The 20,493-nt window shown below is 43.4% G+C and overlaps 1 protein-coding gene across 1 annotated transcript in view; it reads right to left on the reverse strand.

Annotated features, from left to right (window-relative positions):
- LOC135507795 (double C2-like domain-containing protein beta) overlaps positions 1–20,493 on the reverse strand; it is a 49,097-nt gene that overhangs the window by 17,526 nt on the left and 11,078 nt on the right. The window contains exons 3-5 of the mRNA XM_064927455.1: positions 16,481–16,560; positions 15,191–15,265; positions 4,850–4,959 (exon numbers count right to left, since the gene is read on the reverse strand). Coding sequence (XP_064783527.1) covers positions 4,850–4,959; positions 15,191–15,265; positions 16,481–16,560 — 265 coding nt within the window. The remainder of the gene's footprint in view (positions 1–4,849; positions 4,960–15,190; positions 15,266–16,480; positions 16,561–20,493) is intronic.

The raw sequence follows: 20,493 nt of genomic DNA on the forward strand, positions 1-20,493 counted from the left end.
TCTCTCTATTTCAAACCTCTCTCGCTCTCTCTCTCTCTCTCTCTCTTGCTCTCTCTCTCTCTCTATTTCAAACCTCTCTCGCTCTCTCTCTCTCTCTCTCTCTTGCTCTCTCTCTCTCTCTATTTCAAACCTCTCTCGCTCTCTCTCTCTCTCTCTCTCTCTCTCTTGCTCTCTCTCTCTCTCTCTCTCTATTTCAAACCTCTCTCGCTCTCTCTCTCTCTCTCTCTCTTGCTCTCTCTCTCTCTCTATTTCAAACCTCTCTCTCTCTCTCTCACACAATTTCACCCAAACCGTGTTCTTTGCATCTTTCTCAGTGTGAGACATACCTCAGGGTCACAGTAACATGCATTTGACCAATTCTTATATAACGGGATCAGTCGCCATTTTATGTGTCATTCTACAAGGTGTCGAAAGCGTTTCCACATGGATGCTTGTCCCATGTTGACTCCAATGCTTCCCCCCGGGTTGTGTCAAGTTGGCTGGATGTCCTTTTGGGTGGTGGACCATTCTTGATACACACAGGAAACTGTTGAGTGTGAAAAACCCAGCAGCGTTGCAGTTATTGACACAGACCGGCGAGTCTGGCACCTACTACCATACCCCGTTCAACGGCACTTAAATATTTTGTCTTGCCCATTCACCCACTGAATGACACACACACACACATAATCCATGTCTCAATTGTCTCGGGGCTTAAAAATAATTCTTTAACTTGTCTCCTCCCCTTCATCTACACAAAGTGAAGTGGATTTAACAAGTGACATCAATATGGGATCATAGCTTTCACCTGGATTCACCTGGTAAGTCTAAGGCATGGAGATATCATTGTTTTGTATACTCGGTGTCGAGAGACACAGTAGGACCTCAGTGATGGGAACATGTTGGATGGAGGTCTGAACCGAAGTGTCTGAAATTCACAGTGCATCAAACCGTTACAGAAAAGGATTTATTGTGTTCTCTAATAATTTAGCCAGACATTATAAATAGCTCATGTGCTTCAGCACATTTTTTATTTTATTTTTACGTTTGTCTGTAGCAGACAGACATTTTTTTTCTTCTTAATTTAATATCTGCACTGGAGGGGTTTGATCTTGCCTGTTCAGTTGACTGGTTGGTCTTCTGAGGTTTGTGTCTTTGAGGTTCTACTGTCGAGAGATAGAGAGGTGGGAACAATGTAGTTCTGCCATCAGGTTGGCACTCTGTCGGTCTTGCCTGGGCTATGACAAGGTGCTGAACCAGGAGGCCGTTGTCTTGTCACACCGAGCCAACAGAACCTTTTCTACACCGCTGTGGAGCTCTCCATTGACTGACCGTAGGATGCCGCGGGTTCAAGTTTCCCCTGGGTACAGATCTAGGATAAACTTCCCCTCGCCCAATCCTAACCTTAACCATTAGTTAGGAGAATGCAAAAGTTTTTTTTATTGTGAATATCTCCCCTTTGGCATACATTTATTGTTTGAAGCAGAGAAATATGACATAAGAGGAGGACATTTACAGCACAATTGCCAAGACCCAACCCTGTAGTTTACTAACAAGTATAGGAGCAGCATTTTTTAACAATTTAAGTTACAGCTATTGCCTTGCGCCTGAAGTTATAACACACAATAAAAGTCCTTGCTGGATTCTAAATGCATATTACCATTATCAGTCCCTATGCTACGCTACAATTCTCTATCCCCATCCACTCTATGCTACGCTACAATTCCCTATCCCCATCCACTCTATGCTACGCTACAATTCCCTATCCCCATCCACCCTATGCTACGCTACAATTCCCTATCCCCATCCACTCTATGCTACGCTACAATTCCCTATCCCCATCCACCCTATGCTACGCTACAATTCCCTATCCCCATCCACTCTATGCTACGCTACAATTCCCTATCCCCATCCACTCTATGCTACGCTACAATTCCCTATCCCCATCCACCCTATGCTACGCTACAATTCCCTATCCCCATCCACTCTATGCTACGCTACAATTCCCTATCCCCATCCACTCTATGCTATGCTACAATTCCCTATCCCCATCCACTCTATGCTACGCTACAATTCCCTACCCCATCCACTCTATGCTACGCTACAATTCCCCATTCACATCCACTGCCTATGCTATGCTAATTCCAAATTCCCAGTGATTACTTTCTCTTTTCATCTATCACTCTCTCCCCTCAACTTTTTCTCTCTTTCATGCTTTGCCCTGCATCCACTCCCCCACTGTCTATCTATTTCTATATCTCTCTCCTACTCGTCTGAACATGTTCCCCCTCTCCCAAGCACTGTGCCTCTTTCTCTCCACCGTTTCCCTCTCTTTCTCCACCTCTATCCCCTCTTTCTAGGAACCCCAATTCTCTCTTCTCTCCTCTCCTCTCTTTCCATCCCCCTGTCTGTCCTCATCTATACCCTCTTTCTTGGCATCCCTTTCTCTCTCTTCCCTCATTCTTGGCATCCCCCTCTTCCCCTCATTTTATCCTCTCTTTCTTGGCACCCCTCCCTCTCCCTCTTCCATTCTGTCCTCCCTTTCCTGACACTCCCTAACCTCTGTGCTGGCCTGTGTCTGGAAGCTGTATCCTTGGCTGGAGGTCAGGTGGGTTCCCCGGGCATTCAGGGTCTTTCCTGAATCCTTATCTACAAAGAGATGGAGTGTGTGTGTGTGTGTGTGTGTGTGTGTGTGTGTGTGTGTGTGTGTGTGTGTGTGTGTGTGTGTGTGTGTGTGTGTGTGTGTGTTTGGAGGGGGGCTTGGTGTGTGTGTGTGTGTGTGTGTGTGTGTTTGGAGGGGGGCTTGGTGTGTGTTTGTGTCTGTGGGGAGGGGGCGCTACATGGCTTCTCTGCCCAGTGTCTGCCCTTGACTGCATGCCAGAGGGTATCTGTCCAGCGCACACTGCAGACCGGTTGCATTAGAATAAGGGGTGAGAAGTGTGTGTACAGTGCAATCTGAAAATATTCACATCCCTTGACTTTTTCTACAATTTGCTGTGTTAAAATGAATTAAATAGAAATTGTGCGTCACCGGCCTACACACAATATCCCGTAATGTCAAAGTGGAATTATGTTTTTAGACATTTTTACAAATGAATTCAAAATGAAAAGCTGAAATGTCTTGAGTCAATAAGTGATCAACCACTTTGTTATGTCAAGCCTAAATAAGTTCAGGAGTACAAATTTGCTGAACAAATCACATAATAAGTTGCATGGACTCACTAGGTGTGCAATAAGAGTGTTTAAAATGATTTTTGAATTACCTTTCTGTACTCCACACATACAATTATCTGTAAAGCAGTGAAATTCAAACACAGATTCAACCACCATGACCAGGGAGCTCTTCCAATGCCTCGCAAAGAAGGGCACCTATTGGGTAGATGGGTCAGATTTTTTAAAGCAGACGCTGAATATACCTTTGAGCATGGTGAAGTTATTAATTACACTTTGGGTGGTGTATCAATACTCCCAATCGCTACAAAGATACAGGCGTCCTTCCTAACTCAGTTGCCGGAGAGGAAGGAAACAACCCAAGGATTTCAACATGAGACCATGGCCGCAAACAGAGAAAACTGAGGATGGATCAACAACATTGCAGTTACTCCACAATATAATCTAATTTACATAGTGAAAAGAAGGAAGCCTGTAAAGAATACAAATATTCCAAAACATGCATCTTGTTTGCAACAAGGCACTCAAGTAAAACTGCAAAAAATATGGCAAAGAAATTAACTTTATTTCCTGAATACGGAGTTAAGTTTGGGGAAATTCCAACACAATACATCACTGAGTACCTCTCTTCATATTTTCAAGCATGGTGGTGGCTGCATCATGTTATTGGTATGCAGGTCATTGGCAAGGACTGGGGACTTTTTTTGGATAAAAATAAATGGAATAGAGCTTAGCACAGGCAAAATCCTAGAGGAAACCCTGGTTCAGTCTTCTTTCCACCAGACACTGGGAGACAAATGCACCTTTCAGCAAACCTAAAGCACAAGGCGAAATATACACTGGAGTTGCTTACCAAGATGACATTGAATGTTCCTGAGTGGCCAAGTTACAGTTTTGACTGCAAGACTTGAAAATGGTTGTCGAGCAAGGATCAACAACCATCTTGACAGTGCTTGAAGAATTCCTTAAAGACTAATGTGCAAACATTGTTCAATCCATGTTGGCAAAGCTCTTAGAGGCTGACCCAGAGAGACTCACTGCTTTAAACACTGCCAAAGGTGATTCTAACATGTATTGACTCAGGGGGTTGAATACTTATGTAATCCAGATTTAATAGTGTTTTTATTTTATATATTTTTTAAACAAAAGTTTGAATTTTTCTTCCACTTTGACAGAATATTTTAGGTAGATTGCCAACAAAAAAAATACATTTAAATCCATTTTAATTCCACCTTGTAACGCAACAAAATGTGGAAAAAGTTGTGGGGTGTGAATACCTTCTGAAGGCATTGTATGTGCGTGCGTGTGTGTGTGTGTGTGTGTGCGCACGTGTGTGTGTGTGCACGTGTGTGTGTGTGTGCCTATGTCTGTGTGTATATCCCTGAGGCATGGGTTTGACATTGTTGCATTATCATGACGGTGCCAAACACACAAACACAAACACACACACACACAAAGTTGCCGCGCTCGACCTACATCACTTCAGCGCTCTGTATCAAGAGCACTTGAGGAATGAGGGGGCTGTGTTACCGCGGCGACTGCTAATGGAACAGTTGGCCAGTGTGTGTGGCAGTTTTTTTGTTCGTCCGCTGGATAATTAATTGGCCCGATGGCCCTCTGGGAACTGTAGGCAAGTTGTTTTATAAAATATGCCAGTATAACATACATATAGGAGTTGTAGTTCTCTGTAGTTCAGTACCTGAGGGTTTTGGTGGTCATGTCGATAGCGGTGATGCCGTGGTACATCAGTGTCTCACTCCACACCGGGTTCAGAGTGTTCTTCAGTGTTTTGGTGCGGAGCTTGTTTGCCTGCAGGGGACGAAAATGAGAAGGAGAGAGGGATGAGAGATGGAAATGGAGAAGGGAGGTTCAAAAAGGGGGAGAGAAAGGATTGGTTGAAAGAGGGAGAGAGGAGAGAGAAATGAAAAGTATAGAAAATAGTGGGTGTGGAGCATAGGGGAAAGAAATGGGGGACTGAGAAAGTGACAGGTGGGAAGAGATATGAGAGAGAGAGAGAGAGAGAGAGAGAGAGAGAGAGAGAGAGAGAGAGAGGTGAGGCAATAAGTTGGAGCGGGAGAGCGCAATTGGGGTGGAGTAAGAGGGAGTTGAGATGATAGAGAGATATGAGGGAAATAATTAGGAAGAGAGAGACACACAGAGAGGGTAGGATGATGAGAGGAAGTGATAGATAGATTGAGATGATACAGCAAAGGACAGAGAGAGCGAAAGAGAGAGAGCGAAAGAGAGAGAGAGAGAGAGAGAGAGAGAGAGAGAGAGAGGAAACGTAATTTATCTCCTTCCCCCAGGAAATGGTAGACATCTGCTCACCTACTTTATAGAGGAGAACAGGAGGACATGAGGCTTCCCCGCGTCACCTGTCTGTCTGCCTCACCTAGCCTGTCACTAGCACCACTACCGGCCAGACCTGCAAACAGGCACTGCGCTAACGCTAACACACCACACCTGTCAATGAGCCCGCGCTAACACAATTAGCATGAAAAATCAAAGCCTCTCAATGAAGAAAGGCCCAGCGTTAGCGTCCGATATTGCTACGCTAACTTCCCCTTCATGAATGATTGAGGAGGCAGGGTTATCACATTGGCCGTTTCTAGCTACTATTTTCTATTATATGTTGCCTCCAGGACGTGCTGCTGTTTTACATATTTCATTTATTTTCTTGGTTACACAACGGCTGTGTCTTGTTTTGATGCCGAGACCAGGCACGCTTCCTCACTTACTTGGTCTTGAATCCCCCCAGTGCACACACACACACACACACACACACACACACACACACACACACACACACACACACACACACACACACACACACGCACGCATGCAAGCAAGCACACACAGACGTGCACAAACACACCAAGAGAGCGTAGGACTGTAGACTCCCAAGTCGCTCAAGCGCGAGCCTAAATCCCGACTCCCCGGGGCATTCTGGTGCTCCGGAGCTAATTGCCTCACTCTCTCCATCCTTCTCTCTCTCTAAACCTTTCTCTATCTCTCACTTTCTTCCTCAAATCTCTCCCCGTCTCTCTCTTCCTCCATTCCTCCCTACTTCGTTTCATCTCTCTCCCTCTCTCTCTCATCCTTCACTCTTTTTCACCCTCTTTCTCATCTCCGCTTTTCCATCGATACCCCCAGGCACATCCCGGCCAAAACAGCATATGGTGTCATAAAATTTTTTTTTGCCTGCCTGGCTCCATCTCTCTTTCTCTCCCCCGCCCCCTTCCTCCCGTCATCAATGCTGTTACATGTTCCCCTAAATATTTCATTCTTAGCCTCTCCCTCTCCCCGCATCCGTCTATATGGACCCTCTCCCTCTCTTCCTTTCCCTCTCTCCCCTGTTCCCCGAGCTCACACACACAACTGGCTAAGACTGTGACTCAGAAATCTCATTCTCCATGCGCCACAATTGGGACAGGGAGCAGACGAGAACGTTGAGCCGGGAAGATACCTAGAACCACTCTCACCGCTCTTGCTCTCAATCTTTACACCTCTCTCACACTTTCTCTCTCTCTCTCAATCTTTTCACCTCTCTCTCTCTCTCAATCTTTTCACCTCTCTCTCTCTCAATCTTTTCACCTCTCTCTCACTCTCTCAATCTTTTCACCTCTCTCTCTCTCTCTCTCAATCTTTTCACCTCTCTCTCTCTCTCTCTCTCTCTCTCTGTGTGATGTGTGCAATGTGTGAGTGAGTTAGGAGAGAGTGTGTAATGGTGTGTATTATGTTTTTGTTATGTTTTTGTGCATGAGAGAGAGAGAGAGAGAGAGAGCAAGTGTGTGTTTCTGTGGAGGTGTGTTTAGTCAGGTGTTGCTGTCCATGTGAGTCCGGAGGTCCTTTAGTAGGAGGAATCAGCTTGTGCCCCTGTATGTGTGGAAGCTGGTGTCTGAAGGAGTGTGTATCTATGTGGGAGTCTCTCCCTGTGTGTGTGTGTGTGTGTGTGTGTGTGTGTGTGTGTGTGTGTGTGTGTGTGTGTGTGTGTGTGTGTGTGTGTGTGTGTGTGTGTGTGTGTGTGTGTGTGTGTGAGTGTAAGTAAGAAAAAAAATAGAAAGGGGGAGAGGGAAAGTGTGTGTGTGTGCTCGTGCCCCTGTGTGTGCAAGGAGGTGTGTATGCGTGTGAGTCCCTCGCTGCCTGTCATCCTCTGTTTCACGCTCACGTGCTCCCCACTCCTCGGCGCCGTAGACTCATGTGGTTGATATTTACCAAACGGGGGTTTGTGGGTACTTACGTATGTGCTGACGTATAACCCCCCCCCCCATCTACACTCGCCTGTTGACGTGAGCAGTGTAACAATCGGCACAGTTTCCATGACAACCACCTGCTGCTGCCCCCCCCATCCACCCCCCTAGCTCCCTCCTTCTCTCACCCCTTTACCTCCCGCCCTTCTCTTGGCACTGTGTTGCTATTTCAAGGTCATAGAGGGTCACATAGAGGTAGAGAGATAGTGACAGAGACGGGACGGAGGGCAGGATGGAGAAATACGGTGTGGAACAAAAGGAGGAGGGGGGGAATTACCAGAAGCAGACCTGTATTTTTTGGGTTCGACCACAGACATAGTGTTTATAATACCTGTCTGGCTCTGTCTCCATGCGGCTATCACAACTTACTTTGATGTTGACCCAAACCCAAGATGGCCACCAGCAACAATCAACCTGAGAAGATTGTGTCAGCGGCCAAACCTCCCAACCATTCCCAAGAACAACAACTCCAAAAATCTCAACAAAGCCAGTAAAATGGGACCAAAACAATGCTGTGGAGCACAGAGAAATGTTACATTAACCAGCGAAGTGCCAAAACAACTCATTTTCAGTCAACGTAGCATGTCAACATGCTACATTAGCTAACTAGTTACATTTAGCCCTAAAGCCAAAGCCCAGTTTTGACATTTGGACTAGCCAGTCAAATAGAAAAAGTAGAGTTCCCGGGCTAGGGTAAATCAAATTTGCAGAACAAGCTCTATTTTGGTGGCCTCCGGTACATTTTAATTCCTTGATGCCAACCCGAAATACACAGCTAAATTATTGAATATGTTTTTTTAACCTTTATTTAACTAGGCAAGTCAGTTAATTAAGAACAAATTCTTATTTTCAATGATGGCCTAGGAACAGTGGGTGAACTGCCTTGTTCAGGGGCAGAACAACATAATTGTACCTTGTCAGCGCAGGGATTTGATCTTGCACTCTCAACACTCTAACCACTAGGCTACCTGCCACCCCAAACTTTAACAGCTTTAACTCCCAGGTTTGTAAAATAAGTTGTGGTATTGAATAGAAAGACATTAATTTACATTTAAAATTACTGAAAGTAATTTGAATTCAGTCTGTTGTAAAGAGACACAAAAAGGAAACTTAAGAACAGGAAGCATAGAAATCGCGCACATAGAACATATGTACTGCTTCTTAGACTTGCGTTCAATGAGAATGACAGATCTAACAAAAAAAAGTACAATTTAGCAGGTTTAAACCTGTCTTCTCTTGAGATGAAAACCATTTACAGTTTTACTGGAAGATATGAATTGCCACAATTATGTTTTTTCTTCAAATATGTATTTTACTGACTATTTTACTGATGCTGTGGACACTTAGGGTAAGGAAACCAATGTGTCAATTTGTATTGACCTTTAACAGTTTGGCCTGTCAATCAATCACTGTGGGTGGAACTGTCAGGAGAGGGGGCAGGATGTTTGTGAATCACAGAGTTGGTAGGGTTTCAGACCTGTCAATCACTGTGCATGGAACTTTGAGGGAAGGTGGTAGATTAGTAATTTGGTCAGAAAAACTAGTTTAGTTTACTCTTTAAATGTAATTTATTGTGGCAAAAACTACATCTCAAAAACGACAGTTGAAGACGGAAGTTTACATACACTTAGGTTGGAGTCATTTTTCAACAACTCCACAAATTTCATGATAACAAACTATAGTTTTGGCAAGTCGGTTAGGACATTACTACTTTGCGCATGACACAATTATTTACAGACAGATTATTTTACTTATAATTCCCGGTATCACAATTCTAGTGGGTAAGAAATTCACATACATTAAGTTGACTGTGCCTTTAAACAGCTTGGAAAATTCCAGAAAATTATGTCATGGCTTTAAAAGCTTCTGATAGGCTAATTGATATAGTTTGAGTCAATTGGAGGTGTACCTGTGGATGTATTTCAAGGCCTACCTTGCATCTTGACATCATGGGAAAATCAAAAGAAATTAGCTAAGACCTCAGAAAAAAATGTGTAGATCTCCACAAGTTTGGATCATCCTTGGGAGCAATTTCCAAATGGCTGAACGTACCACGTTCATCTGTACAAACAATAGTACGCAAGTATAAACACAATGGAACCACGCAGCCATTATACCACTCAGGAAGGAGAAGCGTTCTGTCTTCTCGAGATGAATGTAGTTTGGTGCGAAAAGTGCAAAATCAATCCCAGAACAACAGCTAAGGATCTTGTGAAGATGCTGGAGGAAACAGGTACAAAAGCATCTATATCCACAGCTAAACGAGTCCTATATTTACATAGCCTGAAAGGCCGCTCAGCAAGGAAGAAGCCACTGCTCCAAAACCACCATAAAAAAGTAAGACTACGGTTTGCAACTACACATGGGGACGAAGATCGTACTTTTTGGAGAAATGTCCTCTGGTCTGATGAAACAAGAATAGAACTGTTTGGCCATAATGACCATCGTTATGTTTGGAGGAAAAGGGGGGAGGCTTGCAACCGAAGATCATCTTCCCAACAGTGAAAGATGGGGGTGGCAGCATCATGTTGTGGGGGTGCTTTGCTTCAGGAGGAACTGGTGCACTTCACAAAATAGATGGCTTCATGAGGAGGGAAAAATTTGTATATATATTGAAGCAACATCTCAAGACATCAGTCAGGAAGTTAAAGATTGGTCGCAAAGGGTCTTCCAAATGGACAATGACCAAGCATACTTCCAAAGTTGTGGCAAAATGGCTTAAGAACAACAAAGTCAAGTTATTGGAGTGGCTATCACAAAGCCCTGACCTCAATCCTATAGAAAATTTGGGGGCAGAACTGAAAAAGCGTGTGCGAAAAAGTAGGCCTAAAAAACCTGACTCAGTTACACCAGCTCTGTCAGGAGGAATGGGCCAAAATTCCCCCAACATATTGTGGAAAGCTTGTGGATGCCTACCCAAAACGTTTGACCCAAGTTAAACAATTTTAAAGGCAATGCTACCAAATACTAATTGAGTGTATGTAAACTTCTGACCCACTGGGAATGTGATTATTATTATTCTGAAATGTCACATTCTTAAAATAAAGTGGTGATCCTAACTGACCTAAAACAGGACATTTTTACTTGGATTAAATGTCAGGAATTGTGAAAAACTGAGTTTAAATGTATTTGGCTTAAGGTGTATGTAAACTTCCGACTTCAACTGTACATCTGGTCTACTCTTTCAATTTAGTTTGTTTGGCAAAAACCTAAGAGAAAATGTGTTCTGTCAAGCAAACATGTTGAGAAACAACAATATAGAATTGCAGGAAAATGGTTTTAAGTATGCCAGGAACATACTGTATGAATAACTGTAGCTAAAAAAGTAAGTGTATGTGTAGTAAGCTGTTAGTAGCCCATGTGTCTCACCCTAAAATTTTGTCCCTCTCCACCTCAGAACTTAGCCTACTCTTCTGACTTGGTGGTGCACATGTAGCCTATAGCCTGTTTTAGAGAAAGTCATCATCGAATATTGTAAGAGCTTTCATTGTCTGCTTATGTTCCCGACATTATTTATCCTACGGTTCTGACTTGGTGTACAGGGAGAATACTGTAAGAATGGCCCATGTTCTGAATTCTGTCGCTGTACATTTCCGCTCACTCATGTCTTAATCGAAATTACGGCTTGACTATTATCTGCTCATCATTCCCTTATGTCACAGTCTCCATTGTTATATTGCTTATACATGTACAGGTCTTTGAAGAGACTGTTACTGGCAAACATGGTTACAGGCCATCGTATACTATGATGGTCTGGTATATAGAGAACCACGTAAGCAAATTATAATAGGCTACACAAAGTAAGCGAAACAATGAAATGCATCATTCTAACATAGCCTAAGATGATGAATAATATACCAATCCATATTATTCATCATCTTAGGCGATGTTAGAATGATGCATTTCATTGTTTCGCTTACTTTGTGTAGCCTATTATAATTTGCTTACGTGGTTCTCTATATACCAGACCATCATAGTATACGATGGCCTGTAACCATGTTTGCCAGTAACAGTTCACGTAATTCCAGTTCATATTGCGAGGGTTGTTTTGTTTGTGCAATGCTCTGTCTTTGCGTCAGTATATTGTCTATAAAAGTGGAGCCCCGTGATTGTATTTTCCTTACTTTTAAGACCACACAATAAAGCACTTCAAATGGTATGCTCGCAGCCGAGATACCGTCATTTTCTCTCTCTCTCTCTCTCTCTCTCTCTCTCTCTCTCTCTCTCTCTCTCTCTCTCTGTATTTGTGGTGACAAAGAAGAGTAAAGTTAAGGCCTCAACATCTTGCTAGAATTTATCTGAACTAACATCTATCTGAATTAATCTTACAGTTTGAAAGTGCTCTGAACGAATAAGCACTTGCTCATACATAGAGCTAAGTGTGATAATAAACATGACAAATTTACTGAACATAAATATAATCATGTTTGTGTATGGTCCAAAAGTCGGTATTCGTTATTATTGAAGGAGAATGCTTTTGTCTTTATAGAGTTACACAAATCCACAAGGAGTCAGTAATAGCCATGTTTATTTAAGCAAGTCAGCCATATCAGCTATATATTTTTTTAAAGTAGTAAATTAGGCTGACTGAACGGTTTCGCTGCCAGATGAGGCCCCGTTGATAGCCAGGTGTAGCGGTGGTAAGGATTCACTCCATGATGCTGAAAGGAAAGTTCAGCTGACAGGACAGCTTTCTGTACACCCGAACAGTTTGTGGGCACCGTTTGTCACTGCTATAATGCATTAAATGTATTGTTTAGTGTTGTGCTGTGTAGTGGCTTTTCTGGCATGCAGCTTAAAAAATCGGTTGAGTTTTTCCCACTTTGCATTTGCATGCTAAAATCGCCACTGGACACTTTAATCAGATCAGTAGGCCTATAGCAATAAGTATCATGACATTAGCTTTGTTAACCTTCAATCTCTTTTATTTTATCATATTTTGGAAGAGAATGAGTCTCTCTCTCTCCGCCACCTATTGTTCCTGCAGTGACGATTGAATATAATATATCTGCAGATATTCGCCAGAAAGCAGTACTAGCCTGCCCGTATGCAAATTAGGTAGCCAAATGAACGGCTCTCTCACCGATGCGCTTCCGTTCCGTTTACCTCCATAATGTTTCCGTCATCCTTCCCTATGACAGAAAACAACCATCACTAACCTCTATTTGGATGAAGATTTCTACCTCAACGAGTCAGCGGCGCAGGACATACTGCCGATCCCCGGACCAGGCCCTAATCCCAGAGACTCAGAAGAGGAAAAGGCGACGTAAGAGAGGCCAACGTGCGGGAACCCTGACAAAACCACGTTCGGCAAATAAATAATCTGCCTCTACCCCCAGTTCTATTAGTGAAAATACAACAAACAAACTAGAAGAGCTTTGTTCGAGATGATCCTATCAACGGGACCCGGAAGAACTGGACCAGGACAGGGATAATATACACCTAGCTGGTTTCGTATGCATCGTCAAGTCCGCAAAGCAGTGTCAGGTAAGGTTGGGGGGGGGGGGGGTGGTGTGTATTTTTGTTAACAACAGCGGCTGCGCACACTCTAATATTAAGGAAGTCTCGAGGTTCTGGTCACCCGAGTTAAAATACCTCATGATAAGCTGTAGACCATACTATATGCCAAGAGAGTAACTGTCTATTTACCACCACAAACCGATGCTGGCACTATGACCGCACTGAACGAGCTGTATAGGGCAAATACGAGCTGTATCAGTCTTCACTGATATTTTCAACCTCTCCCTGACCCAGTCTGTAAAACCTACATGTTTCAAGCTGACCACCATAGTCCCTTTGCCAAAGAACGCTAAAGTAACCTGTGTAAATGACTATTGCCCAATAACCCTCATATCTGTAGCCATGAAATTGTAAGGACAGACGCTGGAGACGAGAAGCAAGTACAGAGAAAGAACATTTAATGAAACAATGGACATATAACAAAACAAGAACAGCGTCTGGACAGAGGGAACAAAACGACATTACGACAATAATGCTGACACAGGGATCTAACCGAGGGACAGACAGATATATGAGGGGCAATCAACGAGGTAATGGAGTCCAGGTGAGTCCAGCAAGCGCTGATATGTGTAATGATGGTGGCATGTGTGCGTAATGATGGGCAGCCTGGCGCCTTTGAGCGCCAGAGAGGAGGAGCGGGAGCAGGCGTGACAGAAATGCTTTGAAAGGCTGGTCATGGCTCACATCAACACCATCATCCCAGACAACCTGGACCCACTCCAATTTGCACACCGTCCCAACAGATCCACAGATAACGCAATCTCTATTGCACTCCACACTGCCCTTTCCCACCTGGACAAAAGGAACAACTATGTAAGAATGCTGTTCATTGACTACAGCTCAGCGTTCAACACCATAGTTCCCTCCAAGCTCAACACTAAACTAAGGACCCTGAGATTAAACTCCTCCCTCCGCAACTGGACACAACAGGAACAGGATCCTAACTGTCTACCGGTACTTCCCCACTCCTTCTCCTGTTTGCCCAAAAATGGCTGCTGGCTAAGGACGCTTTTAAACTTTTAAATGAAAAGAAGCCTAGTTAGTTGAAATAAGTAGCCAGCTGACAATAGCTGTGTTCGAATACCCATGCTAGCATACTGTATACTACATACTTAATGAGTATATACTACATACTATATACTATTAGTTCATTTTAGTATACTGTAAACGAGTGGTATCCTTTCAATTGAGTGTACTAGCTCTTCGCCTGTCTACCGGAAGTTGATGCTGTTGCTATGCAACCTCTTGCTAGCTTGTTAGTATAACAAATTACTAGCTAGACATTTTATGGCTTCGGGTGTGTTCTTAAATTCAATCTGGAGTGCCATAGAGCACTCAGTGTGCTCTGGGCGTTCATAAATTCAGAGAGTTTCGCTCTCTGAGCTCACACTGGACGCTCGGGCCGAGGAGTAGGGTTGATTCGAGCGTTCTAACCTGACAATGGCAGTCAAGCACTCAAGCTAACGTTGGCTAGCTTGCTAGCAATTTCCAGACACATATGAGAGAACACCTCACTCTGACCATTTCACTCGCCCTAGCGATGAATTTGTATCCACTCTCGTTGGACTTCGGCAGCATATTTTCCAGCGTTTTCTTCAAATCTGCATACGATGTGAAGCCACACCCATTTTCTAAAGAATGTCATTTTGGGCCCTAAAAGTACGGAAATAGTGTCCACTGCTTGTATACTTCATATACTTCATTCATTTGGCGAATGTAGTACGACATCCGGGAGCTTTTGGCACACTAACTATATCCATACTGTGACCAATAAGCATTCTATATACTCAATTTACATCACAAATAGTACAGTTAGTGCGGTTAGTATAAGTATTCGAACACAGATAATGAGTCTGTTATCGTCTGTTGAGCCGAACACCGCTGCTTATGGAAAACACTGATTAAGCCCAGTGCTTTGACCAACCTCACAGGTGGTATTGTCTGTCCCGGGAAAAACAGCAGAGAAGCACTCCGAATTCAACATTTTATCCACAACTGGAATCATTTCAAAATGTACCATGTCCATGAAAGTACGGCAATCATTTCTAGGAATCTTAAGTGCCATGCTATCGAAAGCTGCAGTACTTCAAATTCGTTTTGGATTACAGTAAGCACTCTCCCGTCCATTCGATACGTCATGGTGGTTTGGGTAAGACCATTTAGCACTTCGCTGTGAGGCAAGCTGTTTCACACACACACACACGCACACGACTAATAGACTGGGTACCACTAATGTGGAAGATGATGAGGGATAGGGAGGTTGTGGTGACCTTGCTTGCTCCAGGCAGGAGGTGGAGCTTGACGTATGGGTCGGCCAGTCCGTTGGAGTCCATGGCCTTGAGTCCCTGTGGAGAGACGCACACAGGGATGGTTACAGATGCACACACGCACGCACTTGCGCACACATATGCAGACACACACAGTGAGAGTCACACACACACACACACGCACAGACAGAACACACTTGGTCAAGGCTTAGCTATCATACACATGGCATACAGTCATACACCACAGGCTGTACGCCAGACAAGGTCAGGGCATGACAAAAGAGCATTATGTCCTTTGGTGTTCAACTCTCCTCTTGTTTTGTCTATTTTGTCTCATGCCATTCTACTCAACTCGTTTTCAATCTACGTCCATCATTTCTCGAGCTCGTCTGTTTGTATGTAGGTGTGCCAGCACTACCAATGCTTTCCGTTGGGTTGGGGTGCTTATCTGGGTATAAGCATAGTCAATCGCCTTCCAAAAAAGGACAAGTGATAGCAACTCCCTGGAATTACAGTAGTCGAAAGCACAGAATTACGGCTTGATCCCAAATCACACCATATTCGCTATGTCGTGCACAACTTTTGACTGGGACTCATATAGCGCTTGTCAGAAGTAGCGCACTTTATAGCGAATGGGGTAACATTTGGGACGCACTTTTAGTCAGGTTATATTATTGAATGGGTCTACCATAATACCCATAAGGACTATAAATTGAATGTTTGCCTGGTGTGGGCTGAATGCAAAATGTATCTTTCTAGCCCGGATCACATCAATACTCAACTCTGCCTCATTGTTATATATATATATATATCCCATTTAGCAGACGCTTTTGTCCAAAGCGACTTACAAGTCGGCTGGGGCCACTAATTTTTTACATATGGGTGGTCCCAGCGGGAATCGAACCCACGACGCTTGGCGTTGCAAGCGCCATGCTCTACCGACTGAGCCACACAGGACCCCTTGTTAAAGAGATAAATCTCGGTTCTCTCTCACCGAATAGAGTTCACGGGTTTTCTAGGCAAGCACCATTGTCTTCATGGCTTCATGGCTTGATGTTCTGGGTCAGAGCTAAGCTCTAAGCTCTAGATGTCTTTTCCCGTGGAAAAGTAACGTTTGAAGCTGCAACGCTAACCTGAGGCTTGCAGTGGATTGGATAGCGCTTAAGCCAATTTCCGTTTGAGTCTTGACGCGTTGTGTGGAGGGGACGTGGCCTAGCTTAGGCTTGGGGTGTAAGTGGAGTCTTGGTTTCAAGCCTAGCCCATGACGGAGATTAGAACAGTTGAGTTTCTTACCTTGGCCTTGTGGATTGTACAGTGTAGACAGTTGTTCTCATGGTCGAAGAGCAGGGTGAACTCCAGGGTGCCCAGATAAGCTGTAAAACAAAACAATCCATACAGACAATCCATTATTGGCCGTTGGTTTGGCCCTGGCTGTGAATACAGCCTAAAGAAAAGTGTGTATAAATTGACTGAATGCACATAAACACATATGCATGCACAGATGGCCATACAGATGAATGCACATAAACACACATGCATGCACAGATGGCCATACAGATGAATGCACATAAACACATATGCATGCACAGATGGCCATACAGAAGCATGCACATAAACACATATGCATGCACAGATGGCCATACAGATGAATGCACATAAACACATATGCATGCACAGATGGCCATACAGAAGCATGCACATAAACACATATGCATGCACAGATGGCCATACAGAAGCATGCACATAAACACATATAAATGCACAGATGGCCATACAGATGCATGCACATAAGCACATAAACACATATAAATGCACAGATGGCCATACAGATGAATGCACATAAACACATATGCATGCACAGATGGCCATACAGATGCATGCACATAAACACATATAAATGCACAGATGGCCATACAGATGCATGCACATAAACACATATAAATGCACAGATGGCCATACAGATGCATGCACATAAACACATATAAATGCACAGATGGCCATACAGATGAATGCACATAAACACATATGCATGCACAGATGGCCATACAGATGCATGCACATAAACACATATAAATGCACAGATGGCCATACAGATGCATGCACATAAACATAAACACCAACATACACACACCTTCCACCCCCCACCTCCCCAAACACAGAAACCTGTAACTCCAGCCTCCTGCACAATTCTGGAATAGGATCCGCCAATGCTTATTTTCCTGACACTGTCTTTAAAAACACACCTTGTTTGTATTACTCGCTGTGAGTAAGAAAGAAAAAAAGAGGCTTGAGGACCGAATAACATTACTCCGACAAAGCAAAATAAATCACACGGTGTGTGTGTGTGTGTGTGTGTGTGTGTGTGTGTGTGTGTGTGTGTGTGTGTGTGTGTGTGTGTGTGTGTGTGTGTGTGTGTGTGTGTGTGTGTGTGTGTGTGTGTGTGTGTGTGTGTGTGTGTGTGTGTGAGCCGCTCTGTCAGAGAAACTCGGAGCGAGCGACAACGAACGCGAGACAATGACGGTGGAGAAGATGTTCGACTCACAATCACTCCGCTTAAACACATGCAGTGCCAGCTAACACTGAGAAATGTACCCAGAAAGTGGTTTTGACACAAACAAATGGCGACTTCGAGAGTCGGGATTAAACCGCAAGAATATTGAGGCCCGTGTTTGTTTTCCGATGATTAACTAGGATACACATTCATTTACATAAATCTCCGCACGGACCCCATCGAGTTCATGTGCGTAGACATGCACGAACACACACAATTTGACACCTGTGCACACTGTGATGAACATACCCATACACACACATAGAGACAAAGTCAAACGCAACACAAACACACTCAGAGACAAACAGAAACAGACATGCATGAATACATGACTTCACAACTGGAACATTGTTAATTAACTCGCCTGACATTTTAACACCCACAGTTCAAACCATAACGGCATTCGGAAAGACAAGCAAACGAAACACAAGCCACACTGACTAGAGCCTCACATACTTTGACCAATGGATGTACACGATTGTCAAAATCGTTGTAATAAAACACACAGTGCCTTCAGAACGTATTCACACCCCTTGACTTTTTCTGCATTTTGTTGTGTTATAGCCTTAATTTGACATGTTTTAAATGAAGATGCTTTGTCACTGGCCTACACACAATATCCCATAATTTCAAAGTGGAATTATGTTTTTGGGAAATTTTGACTAACTAATGAAAAATGAAAAGCTGAAATGTCTTGAGTCAAAAAGTATTCAACCCCTTTGTTATGTCAAGCCTAAATAAGTTCAGGAGTAAAAATGTGCTTCAAAAGTCACATAATAAGTTATTAACCTCTTACACCTATGGTGGCGCTATTTCATTTTTGGAAGAAAAACGTTCCCGTTTTAAACAAGATATTTTGTCACAAAAAGATGCTCGACTATGCATATAATTGCTACTGTTCGAAAGAAAACACTCTGACGTGTCCAGAAATACAAATATCTTCTCTGTGCGTGCCCTTTAACGTGAGCTTCAGGCAAAACCAAGATGACTTGGCATCCAGGAAATGACAAGGATTTTTGAGGCTCTGTCTTTCATGATCTCCTTATATGGCTGTGAACGCAAGAGGAATGAGTCTGCCCTTTCTGTCGTTTCCCCAAGGTGTCTGCAGCATTGTGACGTATTTGTAGGCAGATCGTTGGAAGATTGACCATAAGAGACCACATTTACCACGTATCCGCCCGGTGTCCTGCGCCGAAATTGGTGCGCAAAAGTCACCTGCCAGTATTTTTCCATGGGGCACAGAGAGAAACAAGCTTCCACGAACTGCATGTCAATGAAGAGATATGTGAAAAAACACCTTGAGGATTGATTCCAAACAACGTTTGCCATGTTTCGGTCGATATTATGTAGTTAATCCGGAAAAAGTTTCACGTTGTAGGTGACTGCATTTTCGGTTCGTTTCGGTAGCCAGGCGCAATGTAGAAAACGGAACGATTTCTCCTACACACAGACGCTTTCAGGAAACACTGCGCATCTGGTATGTGGCTGGGAGTCTCCTCATTGAAAACATCAGAAGCTCTTCAAAGGTAAATGATTTTATTTATTTGGTTATCTGGCTTTTGTGAAAATGTTGCGTGCTACATGCTACACAAAATGCTATGCTAGCTTTGCATACTCTTACACAAATTAGTCAATTTCTATGGTTCAAAAGCATATTTTGAAAATCTGAGATGACAGTGTTGTTAAGAAAAGGCTAAGCTTGAGAGCAAACGCATTATTTTAATTTTATTTGCGATTTTCAGAAATCGTTAACGTTGCGTTATGCTAATGAGCCTGAGGCTTAGTCACAATCCCGGATCCGGGATGGGGAGTTTCAAGAGTTAACAACACTGTCATCTCAGATTTTCAAAATATGCTTTTGAACCATAGAAATTGACTAATTTGTGTAAGAGTATGCAAAGTTTTCAATGAGGAGACTCCCAGCCACATACCAAATGCGCAGTGTTTCCTGAAAGCGTCTGTGTGTAGGAGAAATCGTTCCGTTTTCTACATTGCGCCAGGCTACCGAAACGAACCGAAAATGCAGTCACCTACAACGTGAAACTTTTTCCGGATTAACTACATAATATCGACCGAAACATGGCAAACGTTGTTTGGAATCAATCCTCAAGGTGTTTTTTCACATATCTCTTCATTGACATGCAGTTCTTGGAAGCTTGCTTCTCTCTCTGCCCCATGGAAAAATACTGGCAGGTGACTTTTGCGCACCAATTTCGGCGCAGGACACCGGGCGGACACGTGGTAAATGTGGTCTCTTATGGTCAATCTTCCAACGATCTGCCTACAAATACGTCACAATGCTGCAGACACCTTGGGGAAACGACAGAAAGGGCAGACTCATTCCTCTTGCGTTCACAGCCATATAAGGAGATCATGAAAGACAGAGCCTCAAAAATCCTTGTCATATCCTGGATGCCAAGTCATCTTGGTTTTGCCTGAAGCTCACGTTAAAGGGCACGCACAGAGAAGATATTTGTATTTCTGGACACGTCAGAGTGTTTTCTTTCGAACAGTAGCAATTATATGCATAGTCGAGCATCTTTTTGTGACAAAATATCTTGTTTAAAACGGGAACGTTTTTCTTCCAAAAATGAAATAGCGCCACCATAAGTGTAAGAGGTTAAGAAAAGGCTAAGCTTGAGAGCAAACGCATTATTTTAATTTTATTTGCGATTTTCAGAAATCGTTAACGTTGCGTTATGCTAATGAGCCTGAGGCTTAGTCACAATCCCGGATCCGGGATGGGGAGTTTCAA

Source organism: Oncorhynchus masou, chromosome 21 (genome assembly GCF_036934945.1).
Source record: "Oncorhynchus masou masou isolate Uvic2021 chromosome 21, UVic_Omas_1.1, whole genome shotgun sequence".
Lineage (NCBI taxonomy): Eukaryota > Metazoa > Chordata > Actinopteri > Salmoniformes > Salmonidae > Oncorhynchus > Oncorhynchus masou.